The sequence below is a fragment of the Lynx rufus genome, unplaced genomic scaffold (genome assembly GCF_022079265.1).
Source record: "Lynx rufus isolate CCGP_SWC_20201006 ecotype Redwood Valley unplaced genomic scaffold, mLynRuf1.p SCAF_4, whole genome shotgun sequence".
Lineage (NCBI taxonomy): Eukaryota > Metazoa > Chordata > Mammalia > Carnivora > Felidae > Lynx > Lynx rufus.
Window position 1 is genome coordinate 12,715,575 of NW_025814856.1, and position 16,425 is coordinate 12,731,999.

The following is a 16,425-nucleotide window of genomic DNA, read 5'->3' on the forward strand; positions in this document are numbered from 1 at the left end:
AGAGGGAGAGTGATCGGCCGGTGAGAAGTGGTGGGAGCATGCCAGGGAAGGCTGCAGGGAGGGGATAGCTGGGGTTTTGAGAGATAAATACGTTTTCCAGGGGGCAAAAGTGGCAGAAAAGACTGCAGGCAGGGGAGAAGTGGGGGTGGGGGCGGGGGTTACTTAGCCTGCCCAAGATGCTTTCTCACAAGGCTCTGGAAACTGTACAGCAGGAGGCCAGCACCATTAATCTGCCCATTATACAGGAGACCCAGAAAGGGGAGGCAACTTGCCTGCCATCACACAGCAAGTGAGTGGCAGAACCGTGGGCTCTTAACCTCTGTCCTCTGAGCCTCCTCACTCTCACCATGTTGTTCCCTCTGCCGAGAATACCTTTCCTTCCCTTAGCTGCTGCAAGTCTCCAGGGTCATCAACTGTGTGACCCTCCAGTCAGGACAGAAAGGGCCCCGGTGTGCAAGTGGGCCAACATGAAACCTGACACGCTCTGGTACATTTAGGGTGGACTGTGATCCCAGCCTTCCTGGCCCCCAAAAGCAAATTTCCAACCAGGGCAGCCGCTCTTGTCTGTGGCTCGCTCCAGCACAAGAGGGAGGGGGGACAGAAGCCTGGGATCATATATTTAAAGCTATGCCACGTCCTCGCTGCGCCAGGAAGCCCAGGACCAAATCCAAGAGGGTAGGAAGATGGGAGGGGCTTCAGTCTGGTTCCTCAGTTCCCTTCGCAAGGCACAGCCGGCCACGCCCCCAACCGAGGGATTCATCTTGAACCTTTTCAGGTTGCTGAGGCCACCAGACGGTTGTTGCCCCCCAACAGGGGTGGGTAGCCCTCCCAAAGGCAACGTCATTGCCCCGTGGGGATCTCTGTGAAGCAGGAAGCCCAGAGAGTGGCAACTTCCTGCCGAAGGTCACACGGCCAATCCACAAAGACCAGAACCCAGAGGTGTGCAGGAGAGAGAAAAAGGAAGTGCGTGGGGCTCTCCCTGCGGACAAGCAGGGCAGACAGTGAGTCTCACGCTCTATGCTACCCCCCGGCTTCCACTCCACAGTGTATCCAGCTGGGGGCCCAGGGCACTGAATGTTGGCCGATCTTGCGGGCTCGGGGCCCAGCACAGCTTCATGAGCTCATGAACCTGAGGGGGTGCGAGGAGACAACAGGATCATACGTGCAACTCCTAGTCACCGTTTTAAAATGTAAATTCACCTCCATCCCTCCTCTGCTCCAAAGCCTCCCCTGTCTCCCTACAGAACTTCGAACAAAATCTCATCACCCTAACCCTCCCCTGTCTCCCTCCATCACCTGGTCTCTTGTTTCCGGCAGCTGCATCTGCCCCCATTTCGTTATTTAAATGCACCAAACTCATTCCCACCTCAGGGCCTTTGTGCCTGCTGTGTCCTCTGCCGAGAATGCCCTCTCGCGGCTCTCCCCAGGGGTGGGCTCCTCCTCCTCCTCTTTCAGGATCGCCCCCTCTAAGAGGCCCTCCCGGACTTACCACCCACCCTTATGTCCCCCTGTTCCTCTCTTTCCAGACACTGATAACCACCAGAATGTTCTTGTTAGCCTCTGCTGGTTACCAAGAGGACAGGGTGGTATCTGTTCTGTCCTCTGCTGGGTCCCCAGCACCCCAGCACAAAGCCCAGCACACAGTCAGCACTCAGTAAACATTTGGGGCCTGGGCAGATCAATTTACGGATGACCAGCCTCACGTCATACACTTCCGCAAAAGTTGTGATGATCAGCTGTTAAGAGTCATTAACGTTTACGGGACTCTAAACTGAGTGCGGGAGAGGTGTTGACTTGCTTGACCTTCCCCCACCCCATAAGGCATTGTTACTCCCGTTTTGGAGATAGGTAAACTGAGGATCTGAGAGTATTTGTGACTTGGCATACAGCCACAGAACAGCCAGAATCCCCTTCAGCTCTCAATCAAAAGGCAGCGATGGGTGGGGAAGTCCAAAGGGGCCAGCTGGCTGGTCCGGGGGGAGTGGGAAACTGAGGCAGGCCCTCCAGCGCTCACCTCACCGGGGCAGGCAGGAGGCGCGGGCAGCCTCTGGCCCTCAGCCAGCAGCTCCAGGAGGCGGCAGAGGGCGGGGACGTCTCGCTCACATCCCATCATCCGGAGGAACTCCTAGGGCCAAAGGGAGCACCCGTGGTGGGGGAGGAGCCGCCCGAGACTGGGGCCAAGGGGCAGCCATAGTGAAGGCAGGGAGAGAATCACCCGCGGTGGAGAGAGAGGGCCTCTGTAAGGGAGAAGGAAGGGTCGTCTGTGATGGAGGCAGAGGGGGCTGCCAGCGGTAGTGGGGGTCAGCCATAGTGGAGACGTCCTCCCCATTATAGACGGCCTATATAACGCTGGGACCAGTGACGGAGCAAATAGGGCACAGACAGAGCAGGGACGGGCCAGGAAGGGATGAGGGAGAGGAGGGTTACTGGGGATCCAGGGGCGCTGACTCACGGCCGAGGGGCTGCAATTCTTGTTGCCGTAGGTGAAAAGCTCGTACAGGACGACCCCGAAGCTCCAGACGTCCGACTGGCGCGAGAAGATGTTGTCAGAGAGGGACTCTGGGGCGTACCTGGAGCGGGGGGACGAGGAGGTCTTGGGATGCGAGAGTGAGGCAGAGGACGGGAGAGGGGACAGCCTTGGGCTAGGGGAGCTGGTCAGTTGTAGGTGGGGTCATTCCCCCCCCTCCCCCTGCAATGTAGGAGGTCATTCCCGGCTCCGGGGTCAGTCTTCCCCGCCTGTGGGATGGGGTATTCATTCACCAACCCAAAGGGGGGTCTGGGCGGGCTCAGGGCGGAGGGCCCCGGCTCCAGGGAGAGGGGCCAGGACAGAGGGGCGGAGCGGGGTGGGACCAGGTTGTGCGGAAGGGAGGGTATGCTGGTAGGAAGGCCAAGGTGGCGGGGGTGGGGGGGGAGGGAGGAGCCAGGACGGTGGGAGGGGCGGGGCCAGGACTGTGAAAGCCCCGGAGGGGTCAGGGGAGAGGGAGAGGGGGGAGGCCTGGGCGGGGTCGGGACGGGGCCCAGGCTCCAGGGGGAGGGGCGGGGCCGATGCCGAGGGGGCGGGCCGGTGCGCTAGGAGGAGGGGCCAGGACGGCGGCAAGGGCGGGGCCGCGGCCGGCCCCCGAAGGCGGGAGCGAGGTGGGGGCCAGAGCAGTGGGGAGGAGAGGTAGGCCGGGGCGGGATCCCCACCAGAAGATGGGGCTCTGGCCGGGCTCGCGGACCACGTAGTAGTCTTTGTCGAGCGGCAGCAGCTTGGCGAGGCCAAAGTCGGCGATCTTGACGTGCGTCTCGCTCTCCACCAGGATGTTACGGGCCGCCAGGTCGCGGTGCACGCAGCGGCGGGAGCCCAGGTACTCCATGCCCTGCGGGCGACCACGAGGTGCGGACCCCAGCATAAGCCGCAGGGGCCCCAAGCCTGATCTGGGATCCAATCCCGCAGACCCCAAGCCTGACCCTACCCTGGACCCATCCTGCACTCCAGCGCTGACCCTAGCCCTAACTCAACCGCTTCTCCGACCGGACCTGGGCTGCAAACTTCAACCTGCAGCCTTCCCCGCGACTCCACGCACACCCCCACCCGGGCCTAGCCACCTCAGGCCCCAGGTACCCCCCAGGCACGGCCCCGCACCTTGCAGATCTGCGAGGCGTAGAGGAGCAGGCGGCTGGCGTCGAGGCGCGCGCGGTGTCGCTGCAGGAAGTCGCGCAGGCAGCCGCTGGGCAGGTACTCCATCACCAGCCGCAGGCTCTGGCGGCCTGGGTGAAGCGGGGAGAGGCTGGGGGGAGTCACCACAGGGCCCAACTCTGTCCACCCCCCCTCTCCATTCTTCCTCCCCGGTCACAGTATGACCCCGGGCCCCTCCCAGCCTCGGGATTGCTTTCTATACAATGGGAACCCCAACAACGACGCCTTTCATGGCCAATGGCTCTTGAGTACTTTCTACAATATACATTGATTCCCTTAAACCTCATAGTGACCCGTTTTTCGGGTGTGGAAATGGAAGCTTCCACGTTTGGGAAGTGGCTCACCCGGGCCATAGCTGACACCGCGGTACTTGACAATGAAGTCGCTGTGGAGGGCTTTGAGGATCTGGATCTCCCGCTGGAAGTCCCTCTGCTGGTCTGGCCCGCTGTGCTGAAGCTGCTTCACAGCCACTAGGGCCCCCGTGTTGTCGCCCAGCGGGTCATAGCGGCACAGCTCCACGCTGCCAAAGTTGCCCTGGGGGACGGCGGGGCTGGTGTCCACGTGCAGGGGTGCTTCCCCGCGCAGCCCAGCCCAGCCCAGCCCACCTCACCTTGCCCAGCTGTGAGATGTACTTGAGATGTCTCTCCTCAAAAATGGTAGGGTCCTGGCAGGCGTAGAGCTGGGCGCCATTCCACAGCCCATCACGGGGCGCCAAGGCACCAGGTGTGGGGTCTGAGAGGAGCTCATAATCTGCGGGGCACAGGTAAAGCGACCAGCACATTGAGTCCTGGGTCCCGCTCCGAAGCTGACTTGCGGTGGGACTTCGGTCCGCCTGCTTACCCTCTCTGTGCATTATGGCAGGGCCACCGCAAGCCTGAGGGTACTTTGTGGGGGCTGGAAAAAGATGCCCGCTGGGCAAAGGCAGCCCCCTTAGGTGCCATGCAAGCTGTGCAACTACCCATAGCTCCGGGGCACAGGTAAAGCGCCGGAGGAGCACTGGGTGCTCCTTCAGGCCTGGCCCATGGAAACCCAACATGGGGACCCTCCACAGTCTCCCTCTTGTCTGCAAAGGATCCGGCACGGGATGCGTGGAGCCACACAGAGGGAGAGGTGCCTGTTGACCCGGACACCCTCATTGAAAGAAAAGTAAATATCCATCACATTCAACCCAGAGCTGAGGCGGGGAGGGGTCTGTTTGTTACAGCAGCTGTTGAGGCTCATGCTGACTGTTACAGTCACCAACCACTCCAACCAACCTTGCCAAGCACATAGGGCAGGCTCTGCGGGCAAATCTCCCTTCCTCCCTGCTCTGGGCGCGGTATGACCTGCCAGCCCCGCCCACCCTGCCCGGCCCAGCGGGCACCTGAAGTGATGAGGCTGTTCAGGTCACGGATGATGGCGCGGAAGGAGGGCCTCTGGCCTGGCTCATAGGCCATGCACTGTTGGATCAGTGTGGCCAGCTCCATCCACTTGGGGGCAGGAAGGCGCTGCCGTTCCTCGTAAAACTGGAGCTTCTGAGGGTGGGTAGAGTGGCTGGTCACTGCCAGCGCACCCTCAGGAGGCCCCTCCAGACCAGCCCATCCTCCCCAAGCTGCCAAATGGGGGCTTTGGAGGCCACCACTGGTGCTCTGACCTTGGCAGGATCCAGGGTACTGATGGGCATCGGGATCCCGCTGAACACTTCCCAGACTGTGGCACCGAAACCCCACTTGTCAGCTTCCAAGCCAAGGGTCCGGGCCTCCTGGAGACACTCAGGGGCCACCCAGGGGATCCTGTCAGTGAGCACTGGAGAGCGGGGCTGGGGTCAGGGATCTGCTCCCCGGCCCCACGAGGCCCCTCCCTCCACCCTTCCACACTTACTCTCCAGGCTCAGCACGGTGGGGCTGACACCAGGGTCACTCAACTTGATGAAGGGCAGGTTCCCGTCAGCCCCCTCCCGAGCCAAGAGCACCTTCCGGGCCGAGACATTGCCATGGGGGAGGCCTTTGTCTTCCTAAGGGGGCCGGACACAGAGAAATGCCAGGGAGGGTTTGATGGATGGACAGTCTCGCTGGAGAACTACCACGCATCCTTCAAAGCGCACCTGTTACTGCTGAGACCACTCCCTGGACTACTGGTAGGTCCTCCCCTTCTCAAACCCACCCTGTGGCTCCCCGTTGCCTTCAGGGTAAGGTCAGAGGTTCTCAGCCTAGCTTTCAAGGCCCTTTGAGATACTTGCTCACTGTCCCTATGAGATTCTTCCACACCCCCACCCTGGTCTCCTGCCTGATTCACGCCAGGACATGCAATACACCTTCTAATCTGCAGACCTTGGCCCAGGCTGTGTCCTTGGCCTGACATGCCCTCCTTCTTTCCTCCCCTTAAGCTACTGTGCAACCTTCAAAACCCAGCTCCGGCCCTCTTCTGGCCTCCTGCCCAGGCTCATTGCTCCCTACGCCCCGGAGACCCACCAATGGCCAGCTGCTCTTCCCTCCTCCCGCTCTTACACCTCTGAGCCTGTACGAAGGCTGTTCCCGCAGTCTCAAATGACCCTCTTGGCCTCCTTGCCACACTCCTACGCATACCACAGAGCCCGCGCTCCATTCCCCCTCCATTCCACGAATGGAGGGTAGAGCGGGCAGAGGAACACTCACCAGATAGTTGAGGGCATAGGCCAGCTGCTTGATCACCTGCAGCTTCCAGCTGGCTGGTACCAGGTGGCCAGACTTGCGCAGATATGTATCCAGGGCTCCCAGGCGCACAAATTCCTGCACCATGACACCTGGTGGCAGCAGGGCGGGGCGGGGCGGGGCTGGGAGGCGGGACTGCATCAGGGGTCCCGCGGGCTCTCAGTTCGGACTGTTCCCTCCGTCCTTACTCGACGCACCCGTCCTCCTCCTTACTTCCCATGAGAGCACTATGCCCGAAATGCCTGGAAGGCGGTGAGCTCTCCCCAGAGCTCACTTCCGGCCCTTGGCGCGTTCCGCCGCCGGGAACATGCCCCTTCCTCCTCTCCCCTCGTCCCTACTCACCCTTGCCTTCTCTGCCTCGAACTTACCCAGAATCACCGTCTAACCTCCAAGGCGGGCTAGCGGCCTCTGACCACCCACAGGGCGCCGCCCCCAACCCACATGATCCCGTATCCCCCTGTCATGTTCCCGCTATGCGCCCCGTGGGCAGGGGTGGGGACGAGGGTGGTGTCTCACTGTCTCCCGCCATGCACACGCCGTGGAGCAACACGAGGTGCTGATACGACACTTGGCTCATCAGGCTCGCTGCTTCCAGGAAGGACTGGGGAGAGGAGAAGGGAGAGAAGGCCCATGGGTTCCTCCCGCTCCAGGGTCACACCGAGGACCCCATACTCGCTGCTCGCAAATCGGCCTCAGGAAGAGACCTCGTCCCAAGCCTCCTTTGACCTTGTAGTCTGTCACCGGGGTACACAGCACTCTATCAAGGTTTTCTGGAGGGGGTTGGAAGTCCCTGCTGCAAAATCTGCGTTGGGTCTCTCACACGGAAGTGGGACATTTGGGGTTGAAAGCAGGCTCAAGCCTTCCCTGGGTGGCCCAGTCCCTGCTGATACTTCCATCTACCTCACTCGCCTCTTCTCTATCCACTGGCCTCTTCACGGTTCCTTTTTTTTTTTTCCCAGTTGTATTTATTTAAGTCATGTCTACACCCCACGTGGGGCTCAAACTCATGACCCCCAAGATCGAGAGTCACATGTCCTTCCAACTGAGCCAGCCAGGTGCCCCCTCCTCACTGTTCCTTAAACATGCCGGGCACAACCCTGCCTCGGGACCTTTGCACTGGCCGTTTCTTCTGTTTGGTGTACTCTTTCTGTTTGCGTCTAAATCCCCTGACCCCTTCTGTATTTCATGGTTTGGAGATGCCGTGGCTACATTTCTGTCGTTTTAAGACCTGTGTGTGTTTAAATTTCTCTGCATCTACAACCCTCTCTCCAGCCAGTCCTGACCCCACACTCGTGGTCCCCATCACCCTCACCTCCATGCAGTTTCTGTGCTTGGCATCCATCACTTTGAGTAGCACCTCTGTCTCCCGGGCTTCCCCGTCCACAGCCTCATGGCGACAACCTCGGTAAATCTTGGTGAAGGACCCATGACCCAGGTTCTCATGCTGGAAGAATAAGGGGGGTTCCTGGTGGGACCCTGGCCTCATTTTACAGATAATGAAACAGAGGCACAAGGAGGTCATGTCACATGCTTGAGGCCACACAGCAGAGGGTGTAGACGGGATGTGGACCCCAAATGAGGCTCCCCCACTCCACTTTCGGGGGCCACTTACCCACTCCAGGCTGTCAGCAGGGATCTTGTGAAACGTCATCTGACTCAGCTGGCACTGGGATTGGGGCCAAACAAGGGATGATGTGGGAGTGCTGCAACCTCTCCGCACCACGATCAGGTTGGACTTTTCTACGGGGCGGAGGTAGTGGGGGAACAACCAAAGGCCAGAGGTAAAAGACCCCCTAAGGTTGGGTCACGCCCTGTCTTAGTCTGGGGTCTCCCCCAGAAGCCAACCCTGAGGTCAGGACTCGAGTACATGATTTCTTTGAAAGGAGGCTCCAGGGGCCACCTGGGTGGCTCGGTTGGTTAAGTGTCTGACTTCAGCTCAGGTCACGATCTCACTCGGTTCGTGAGTTCGAGCCTCCCATCTGGCTCACTGCTATCAGCATGGGGCCTGCTTTAGATCCTCTGCCCCTCCCCCCCTCTGCCCCTCCCCCGCTCTCTCTCTCTCTCTCTCTCAAAAATAAATTTTAAAAACCTTCAAGAAAAAAATGAAAGGAGACTCCAGGAAGCCCCAGTGGGGGGGGGGCGGGGGGGGTGACCCTGTGAGCCACCTAGTCTCAGTCCTGCTAGAGATTCTGGAAGACTCCGAAGAACCCACACCTCCAGTTGTCCCCACCAAGGGGTTTGTCTGAGAGTGAAAGTCACCCAGAGGAAGAGGCAAGAGATGGACGGAGAGAGACTCCGCGCCAGTGACATCTCTCAGATCCCGCCGCGTCTGGACCTAGTGGTGCCTGAGAGTAACATCCATTCCACAGGCCAAGAAGTCACCTTTTCTTCCCTAACCCATGTTGACGGGCAATCTCTGCCGCTTGCCACACACGAGGCAGGGCCCCCGGATCGACTGCGCGGCCCAGGGGAGGGGGCGGGCTCACCTTTGGGTCTGGGGGCGCAGCAGGAGGTGAGGTTCAGCGCAACCCCATCCACGTGCAGCCCAGCATCCCAGCAGGCTGCCAAGAGCTCTCGAAGACTGCTGTGGGGCCGGCCGAGGCCAGCCAGGGAGAAGGTTCCCGTGGGGTCACACCGGATGAGGCAGCCCTTGTAATCAGGACCCAGGGGGGTCTGCAAGGAAGAGTGGTCCCTCAGTGGAAGCGGGCAGCACCTTCCTCCCCCTCACCCCTTCTCCCTTGAGCACCACAGGCTCATTTCCAAGCCCCAAGCCTTTGCATATGCTGTTCCCTTCTGGGAAGGCCTCCACTCCCCGCCCCCAACTTCTTCGAGGAGCAAATACTGACTCTATTTTGGGTCTCAGCTCAACTGTCGTTTCCTTCGGGAAGCCCTCCCTGCCCACCTGGCTCCCGGTGGCGGACCGACCTGGACGCAGACAGTGAGGAGGAAGCTGTCGAAATCCTGGGGGCTGCGGCGGAGAACATAGGAGCCGGGAAGGGAGCCCCCGGTCTTGAGCTTGTTGATGGCAAAATCCAGGCTGTGGAGAAAAGGTGGGAGGAAAAGACGGCGGGAAACATAGAGTTGGAGGCAGAGAAACTGAAGCCAGACTTCGGTTCTAACCCTGGTCCCTCGGAAGCCCTGGGACCCTCACCAGCTAACATCCCCTGTCTCCTTCCTATTTATAAAATGTGCCAAAAGTTGGGGCTCCTACTAGGGGATTAAAGGGGAGGCTGCAGGTGGAGCCTGGTGCCAAGCATCCCCAGGAATGGGCGCTGGGGCCCTGAGGAATCAGAGAGAGGGACGCCGCTGCCCCGGACAGCAGAAGGGGGACCCCAACCTCCCTGAGCGCCAACCACGCCCCAGGCGCTGTTCCAGCCTTGTCCAAGGCTCCCGGGAGGGAAGGGCACCGAGGCACCGAGAAGGGGAGTGGCCGAGACTCGAACCGAGTTCTAGCTGCGGAGGGCGGGCATGCGGGGCGGCCCCTTACGTGATGGGACCGTGGCACTGCTCGGCCACCTCCTCCAGCAGCCGCGGCGGCGCAACCTCCTTGCAGAAGAAGTGCCTGGAGTCGGAAGTCAGCCGGAAGTAGCCGTCCACGAGCGCCACGAAGGACAGGGCCGCGGGCAGCCCCGGGAACTCGGCCTCCTGTGAGGATCCGCGTCAGCGCCCCCCCCCCCCCCCCCGCGGCCCGGACGCGACGATCCCGCGTCCCCGCGGTCGGGGTAAGGCGGGAGGGGAGAGGGTCCAGCACCCACCAGGATCTGGTTGTCCGTCCTGGTGACGGTGACCAGGCGGTGCTCCCCGGCGGGGCCAACACGAGGAGCCTGCTTGATGCTGATGTCCACAATTTCTGGAAAGTCGCAGAAGGGCTGGAGGGCCTGGGAAGGAGGGGGAGGGCTGAAGCTGGGGGTCCTGTCCCCTCGGAGCCCCCGATCCTTCTTGGAAGCCTGGACCCCACAAACCCACACCATAAGCCCCGACCCTCTCGGCCTCCCCCAGCCGCAGCCCCTTCCCACCTGGCGCCTGTCAAGCCCAGGCCCCTTTGATCAATCGCACCCCTTTCAACCCCCCCATCCCCAAAGTCTCCCACCCCACCTCTGCTAAACCTCACCTCCCTCTGTCGGTGGGTCCCCTCCCTGAGCCGCGCCCCCTCTCAGCTCCACACTCCAACTCCCAGTCTCTCTCGGAACACCGGAAGCCCCGCCCCCTCGCAGTCCTGACCCCTCCCCTCCCTCCAATTAGCCCCGCCCCATCTCTGCCCACCCAACCAGTCCCCTTCCTCTAAGCCCCGCCCATTTTTTTCATTCCCGCCCACTCGCTCAGCCCCACCCCTCGCAACGGGCCCCTCTCGGAGCTCTCCCAGTCCTCCCACGCCTTCACCCCGCCCACTCTCCCGCCCCTCCTTCCTAGGCTCCTCCCCTGCCGTCGGTCCCGCCCTGCGGCCTCCCACACCTCGTGTCCTCCCGGACTCCAGTGGATGCCGCTGTCACCAGCCACTCGGAGCAGCCCCGGAGCATCCTGGCCACCAGCAGCCCCGGGGAGGCTCACGAGGAAGGTCTCGGCGGCCCTGGCCGGGTCCAGCCTCTCCAGGTCCATGATGTACTTGGCCATGAGCGAGTGCCTGTCAGCCTGGCAGGCGGTCACGCGGCCCAGGGCCCGGCGCACAGTCCTCCGGATACGCTTCCGCGTCACGAAGCTCAGGCCCTGGATCAGGTCGCGCAGATCGGGGGGCAGGCAGGCCTTGTAGCTACGAGTGGGGGGTAGCAGGTCGTCACTGGGGGGAGGGATCGCCACAGGTGTGGACAGGGACACGCACAAACCCAATTTTAGTTGAGGGGCTGGCGTGTGGCCTCAGTTGGAGGGCACGACGCACACACGGGGGTGGGGGGAGTGGGGGAGGACGTCAGGGCGGGGAGGGCTGTAGGCTGGGGCTGGGGCTGGGTTGGTGGGGTCCTGAGTCACATGAACACACTGCAGACTTGGAGGTGGGAGGCCTCGGGAGGCCTCGGGAGCCCGGGCTCCGGCAACGCCCTGGTGGAACCACGTTTTCTGACTCCCAGGCAGAGGCTGGGTATCACGGCCTGGAAGCCCTCACCTGACGGTCTTCAGCAGCTCCTCAGGCTGCTGAACCTGCTCACGGACCATCCGAGCCAGGTCCAGCACTGCCAGGCTGAGACATTCACCCTGCTCCTTGAGACTGAGGCCCACGGCGAGGCGGCCGCTCACCAGGTCATTTCGGTGCTGGGGGCCGGTCACAGCCCGACTGTGAGCCCTGATGTTGCCCTACAGACCCCCACCCTTGGGCCGACTCCCACCCCGGGGCTGCTTCAGAGGGGGTCAGCCAAAGCCACCCCACCGGGACCCTTGATGTTGCCCTGTGGATCCCCCCCACCACCCCCCTACTCCGGGCTGAGCCCCATGCGGACCCCTACCTGGGCGAAGAGGTGCTCCAGGACTGGCAGGTCAAGGATGGCACTGGCCAAGTCCTTCCGTAGCCCGAAGCGGTGGCATTTCTCCAACCCAAACCAGTTGGGGAAGTAAAAGCTGTTGGGGAAGGGGAAGAAGCCTGGAGTAGGAGTATAGAGGGCTGGAGGACGGTGCCAAGACCTCACAGAGCCCAGGTGGTGCCACTGACTTGCTACGTGCCCTTGGACAAGGAACCTACACTCTCTGGCCTGAGTTCCTCATCTGCGAGATGAGCAGTGATCACATCCTCCCTGGGGCACCCACCGGGAAGCGCAGGGAGATGAGAAGGTTGTAGGATCGCTGTCGCTTGATTTGAGTTTTGAAATTTCTTTCACGTTTACTTATTTTTGAAAGAGAGAGAGAGTCAGAGCGTGAGCGGGGGAGGGGGCAGAGAAAGAGGGAGACACAGAATCCGAAGCGGGTTCCAGGCTCTGAGTTGTTAGCACAGAGCCCGACGCGGGGCTGGAACTCGTGAGTCATGAGATCATGACCTGAGCTGAAGTCGGACCCTTAACAGACTGAGCCACCCAGGTACCTCTGATCACTGTTGTTTTCAACTCCTCATGCCCTTTGGGGCACCTGGGTGGTGGCTCTGATTTCGACTCAGGTCATGATCTCACCGCTCACGAGATGAACCCTTGCACTGAGCCTGCACTGACAGACAGAGCATGCTTGAGATTCTCTCTCTCTCCCTCTCTCTTGGCCCCTTCCCTGCTGATCCTGTCTCTCTCTCTCTCTCTCAAAATAAATAAATAAACATAAAAAAGAAAACAAAAACAAAAGCAACTCCCTGTGCCCTCGACCAAAGTCACCCCCTCCTGGTAATTTAACCCACCCCTGCGGGGGTCGGGGTGATGTGTTTCTTACCGGAGCCTGTAGAGCAGGACTTGGGTGCTTGCATCCTCCACGGAGAAGATGTGGCTCGGGGGGTACCAGTAGGACAGGTCCTCCGTGGCCAGAGCAAAGAGGGAGTGGTACACAGGCAGGATGCCTGAGGGGATGCCCCCATCAGCACCCTCCTAAGCTTCCCCCTCTATCCCCTGCAGGGCTGGCATGGTTACCTAACCCCATGCAGCCCTACAGGGCTCTTTTCCCACCTTCAGCTGTGACACTGCGTCCCACCCCTGCCCACACACAGTCCAGAGCTCCCTATCGCCCTTAGGAGAGAATCCACACACAACCTACTGCCCGCCCCCTCTCCCCAGAAAGCCTCCTCCATTACCTCAAGGGATGACCAACCGTTTCCGCTCATGTGCCTCTGGGTCTTTGCACAGCCTTTCCCTGTGCACCTTCTTCCATTTCCAAGCCCTTCCTCATCCCTCAAAGCCCCAGCTCCAATGCTGACTCCACTTGGTAGCTATTCCAGCTCCCAGTCTGGGCCCCCCACAGCCCCACCCCACTCTTTGGCCCAGCCATCTAAGGACCGACTCACCACTGGCCTTAGCAGCCCAAACACATAGCTTTTCAGCTGAATGGTCCCCAAAGGAGAAGGACAGGCGTTGTGGGGGTCCGGGGCCCCGAGGGGGCAGCAGCACGTGCAGGGCACCAGCCTCTGAAGACGAGAGGCTGCAGGAACGCTGAGGGATCAGGGGCGTCTCCTCACTTGGAGGCGCCATGGGTGTAGCCTGTCTGGACACAGAGAGAGGCAGCCACTCAGGTCTGGCCACAGGGAAAAAGACTACAAAGCTTTTTGGGGTGTGGGGGAGACGGAGATGCTGCTGGGTGAGGTAGGGTGGTTGAAGCCGGTGAAAGAGGGAGAGAGGAACAGAGAGACAGAAAGAGAAAGACAGAGATGGAGAAAGAGAGGTGGGGAGCTGAGTGTGCAAGGAGGGTGAGGAGTCAGAGATCCCCAGGCAAGGGCTATGCTGGGGGCTGGAAGATACTCTACACCCTATGAATTCTTTTTTTTTTTTTCTTTTTTCTTTTTTCTTTTTTTTTTTAGTGTAGTTAACACACTTAATAGGTGTGAATTCTTGTCAGTGGCCAGGGCAGACATCTCCAATCAATCTATAGTCTCCACATATACCTTAGGGCAGAATCCCTGTCCCTGGCAGGCATGAACAATCAATCACAGATGCACAGATTTGCTGACCGGGGAAACTGATGGATACTGGCTTGTGTCTATGGGGATTTAAGGCGACCGTGATGGACCATCACTTCCTATGGATCTAGGAGACTCAAGCACTTCTGGGGCTGGGGCTGGAAGTGTTTGCATATGATGCAATGCCTGATGGCATGCATCAGATCCAGACTGATGTTGACTCAGTCGATAGGGACCTCCGTCTTGTCTGCCCACCACCACTACCACCCCTGTCCCCTTTATCACTCCCACTATTCCTCCCTGGAATGGGCCCAGGAGGAAACTGCCCCTCATCCCTTATTCCCAAAGCTCAGGACCCCTGGCTAGGCAGAGGGAACGGCTGGGCTTTGGGTCCTGCGAGAAAAGGGGAGTAGATGGACAAGATCCACTTACATTATTGACTCGAATAAAGGAGACACAAAGAGAATATTGGGGGAAAAAAAAAACCACAAAACTATGCACCAGAATAATAGTGGGGGGGGGCAGCATTAATGAGCTTTTAACACACCCAGCATATAAGCCTAGAGCTGGAATAGGTGAAGACCCTAAGCTCTGGGTTCAAATCCCAACCCCACCATATCCAAGCTTTGTGACCCTGCCAGGGTTCCCATTGCTAGGACTCTACTTTCCCAGCTATGAAATGGGCTGACTCCCCGCCCGCCTTGGTTTGCTGAGCTGAGCCCCAAAGTCTCAACATTTTTGATTCTCACTAACTGGCACAATCCTTGGCAACATGCCGAGGGAGCAGTTAACAAAAGTCCGCTAAACCAGACAGGAAGGTCCCGTGGCAGGGCGGCTTAGCGTTTCCTATGGGGGAAGGAGGGCATGAGGGGAAAGAGATCTTTCCCGTAGGGACACCCCAGTGTCACTAGCTTCCAGACCTGGAATCAGGACTTTCCCAGTCACTCTCCCCAGAGGGGATCACTTCCTATTTCTTTTTTTTTTTTTCTTGAAACGTTTGTTTATTTATTTATTTATTTATTTATTTGAGCGAGACAAAGTGCGAGTGGGGGAGGGGCAGAGAGCAAGGAAGACAGAATCCGAAGCGGGCTCCAGGCCCTGAGCTGTCAGCACAGCCCCCGAGGCGGGACCCGAACCCACGAACCGAACCGTGAGATCATGACCTGAGCCGAAGTCGGAAGCTCAACCGACTGAGCCACCCAGGCAGCCCCCACCCCCCTTTCTTTTTTGATCACTTCCTAACAGCGACTTAATTGTGGTCTTCGTGGTCTTTCATGTAAACAGAATCAGGCAGTGTATCTTTCGTTTCAAATAAATCTTAAAGATACAGCCACATTTTAAATATTGAAGGTAAAAAAAAGAAAAAGCCAGAGGGGGTGCTTGAGACCCGGAAAAATGCCCTTGTTTTAACTCCAAAAGTCCCATAACCCCCGCTGTGGGTTGGTCACCCAATGCTCTGGCCTGGGGCCTGGGAGGGTGGAGGCCAGGAACTGTCCCTCCAGGGACCATGAACTCCAGGCTCGAGGCACAGTGATACATTCAGGTCCAGAGAGCTTGGAATTTGGGGTCTGGTGTTATGCCGAACAAAGCTGAGGCCCAGAGAGGAGAGCGTTTGTCACAAGCCACAGAGCCAGCCCTCCCAGCTGTCTGTCTGGCAGCTTTCCTCAGAGGCCTTTCCTTTGTCCCCAGCCACAGCCATTCACACACTCCCCCCAACCCCCACCCCAGAGCCATGTGGCTCACCAGCTCTTACCTGGCAGCGGGGGACCCTGGGCCAAGGACCGGAGGGCAGAGCCGGGAGGGAGGCAGCAGGAGGAAAGTCCCACCGGGCTCCTTCCTGTGTGGGCCCCTCGGCTTCCTGAGCTGCTGTCACTTACTGAAAGTCATGGCCATGTGGGGGATGGGGACGGGGAGGCAAGAGGGCTTGGCCAGGGAGGGGCAGACAGTTCCAGAAGCCTCCACAGCCCGGTGGCCCTCCTCAGACAGGCTGCTGGAGACCCTAGACCTAAAGGAAGGAGCGACAGGACAGAGAAGGGCCCCGGTCATGGAGAGGCTCTCAGCCGGCTCCGGACTCACTCACCGTGGGGCCCTGGAAATGCCCCAGCTCCTAGGGCCTCAGTTTACCCTAAGGACTAATTCTGCAACAGGACTAATTCTGCACCCAGGAAGGAAACAGGGAAGTTGCCCCAGATAAATGTCAAGTTCTTTTTCAGGGTACTTTCCCCATGAGACCCTAGGAGGAATAATGGGCCCCTTCCGTGCACCACGCTTTCTGCACAACGCTGTTTGCTCTGTGCACAACCCTAGAAACAGCTCTAACCAGGCAGACTAGGCCTGCCTTCAGGCTCACCTCACCCTCTGGTCGGTCAAGAAGATGATTACTAATTACAGATAAGGAAGAAAACCAGGGTGGGGCACCTGAGTGGCTCCGTGGTTCTGGTTAAGTTCCTCCGTTGGAAACCAAGGTCTCAGCTCAAGTCGTGAACTCTCGGTTTGTGAGTTCAGGCCCCCATGTTGGGCTCTGTGTTGACCATGTGAAGCCTGCTTAGAATTCTCTCTCCCTCTCTCTC

General features: G+C 59.6%; 1 protein-coding gene across 4 annotated transcripts; it reads right to left on the bottom strand.

Moving 5' to 3' along the window:
- Positions 1-318: 318 nt before the first annotated feature.
- On the bottom strand, positions 319-16,120 carry JAK3 (Janus kinase 3). 4 transcript variants are annotated; one of them, XM_047094773.1, is made up of 24 exons: positions 15,609-16,113; positions 13,247-13,439; positions 12,682-12,805; positions 11,781-11,892; positions 11,444-11,589; positions 10,801-11,095; positions 10,104-10,226; positions 9,836-9,993; positions 9,274-9,385; positions 8,835-9,021; positions 7,961-8,088; positions 7,661-7,792; positions 6,865-6,949; positions 6,313-6,440; positions 5,540-5,672; positions 5,313-5,464; positions 5,043-5,193; positions 4,290-4,429; positions 4,024-4,213; positions 3,626-3,750; positions 3,187-3,359; positions 2,453-2,570; positions 2,015-2,125; positions 319-1,129 (listed from the first exon to the last, which is right to left on the bottom strand). In XM_047094773.1, the coding sequence occupies exons 2-24, from the start codon at positions 13,428-13,430 to the stop codon at positions 1,016-1,018; spliced, it is 3,321 nt and encodes a 1,106-aa protein (XP_046950729.1). In that variant the 5' UTR covers positions 13,431-13,439; positions 15,609-16,113; the 3' UTR covers positions 319-1,015. The 4 variants fall into 4 exon arrangements, with proteins under 4 accessions (XP_046950729.1, XP_046950728.1, XP_046950730.1 ...); XM_047094772.1 differs by having other exon boundaries at positions 13,247-13,443; XM_047094774.1 differs by lacking the exons at positions 11,444-11,589; positions 13,247-13,439; positions 15,609-16,113 and having other exon boundaries at positions 12,682-12,799.
- Positions 16,121-16,425: the final 305 nt, after the last annotated feature.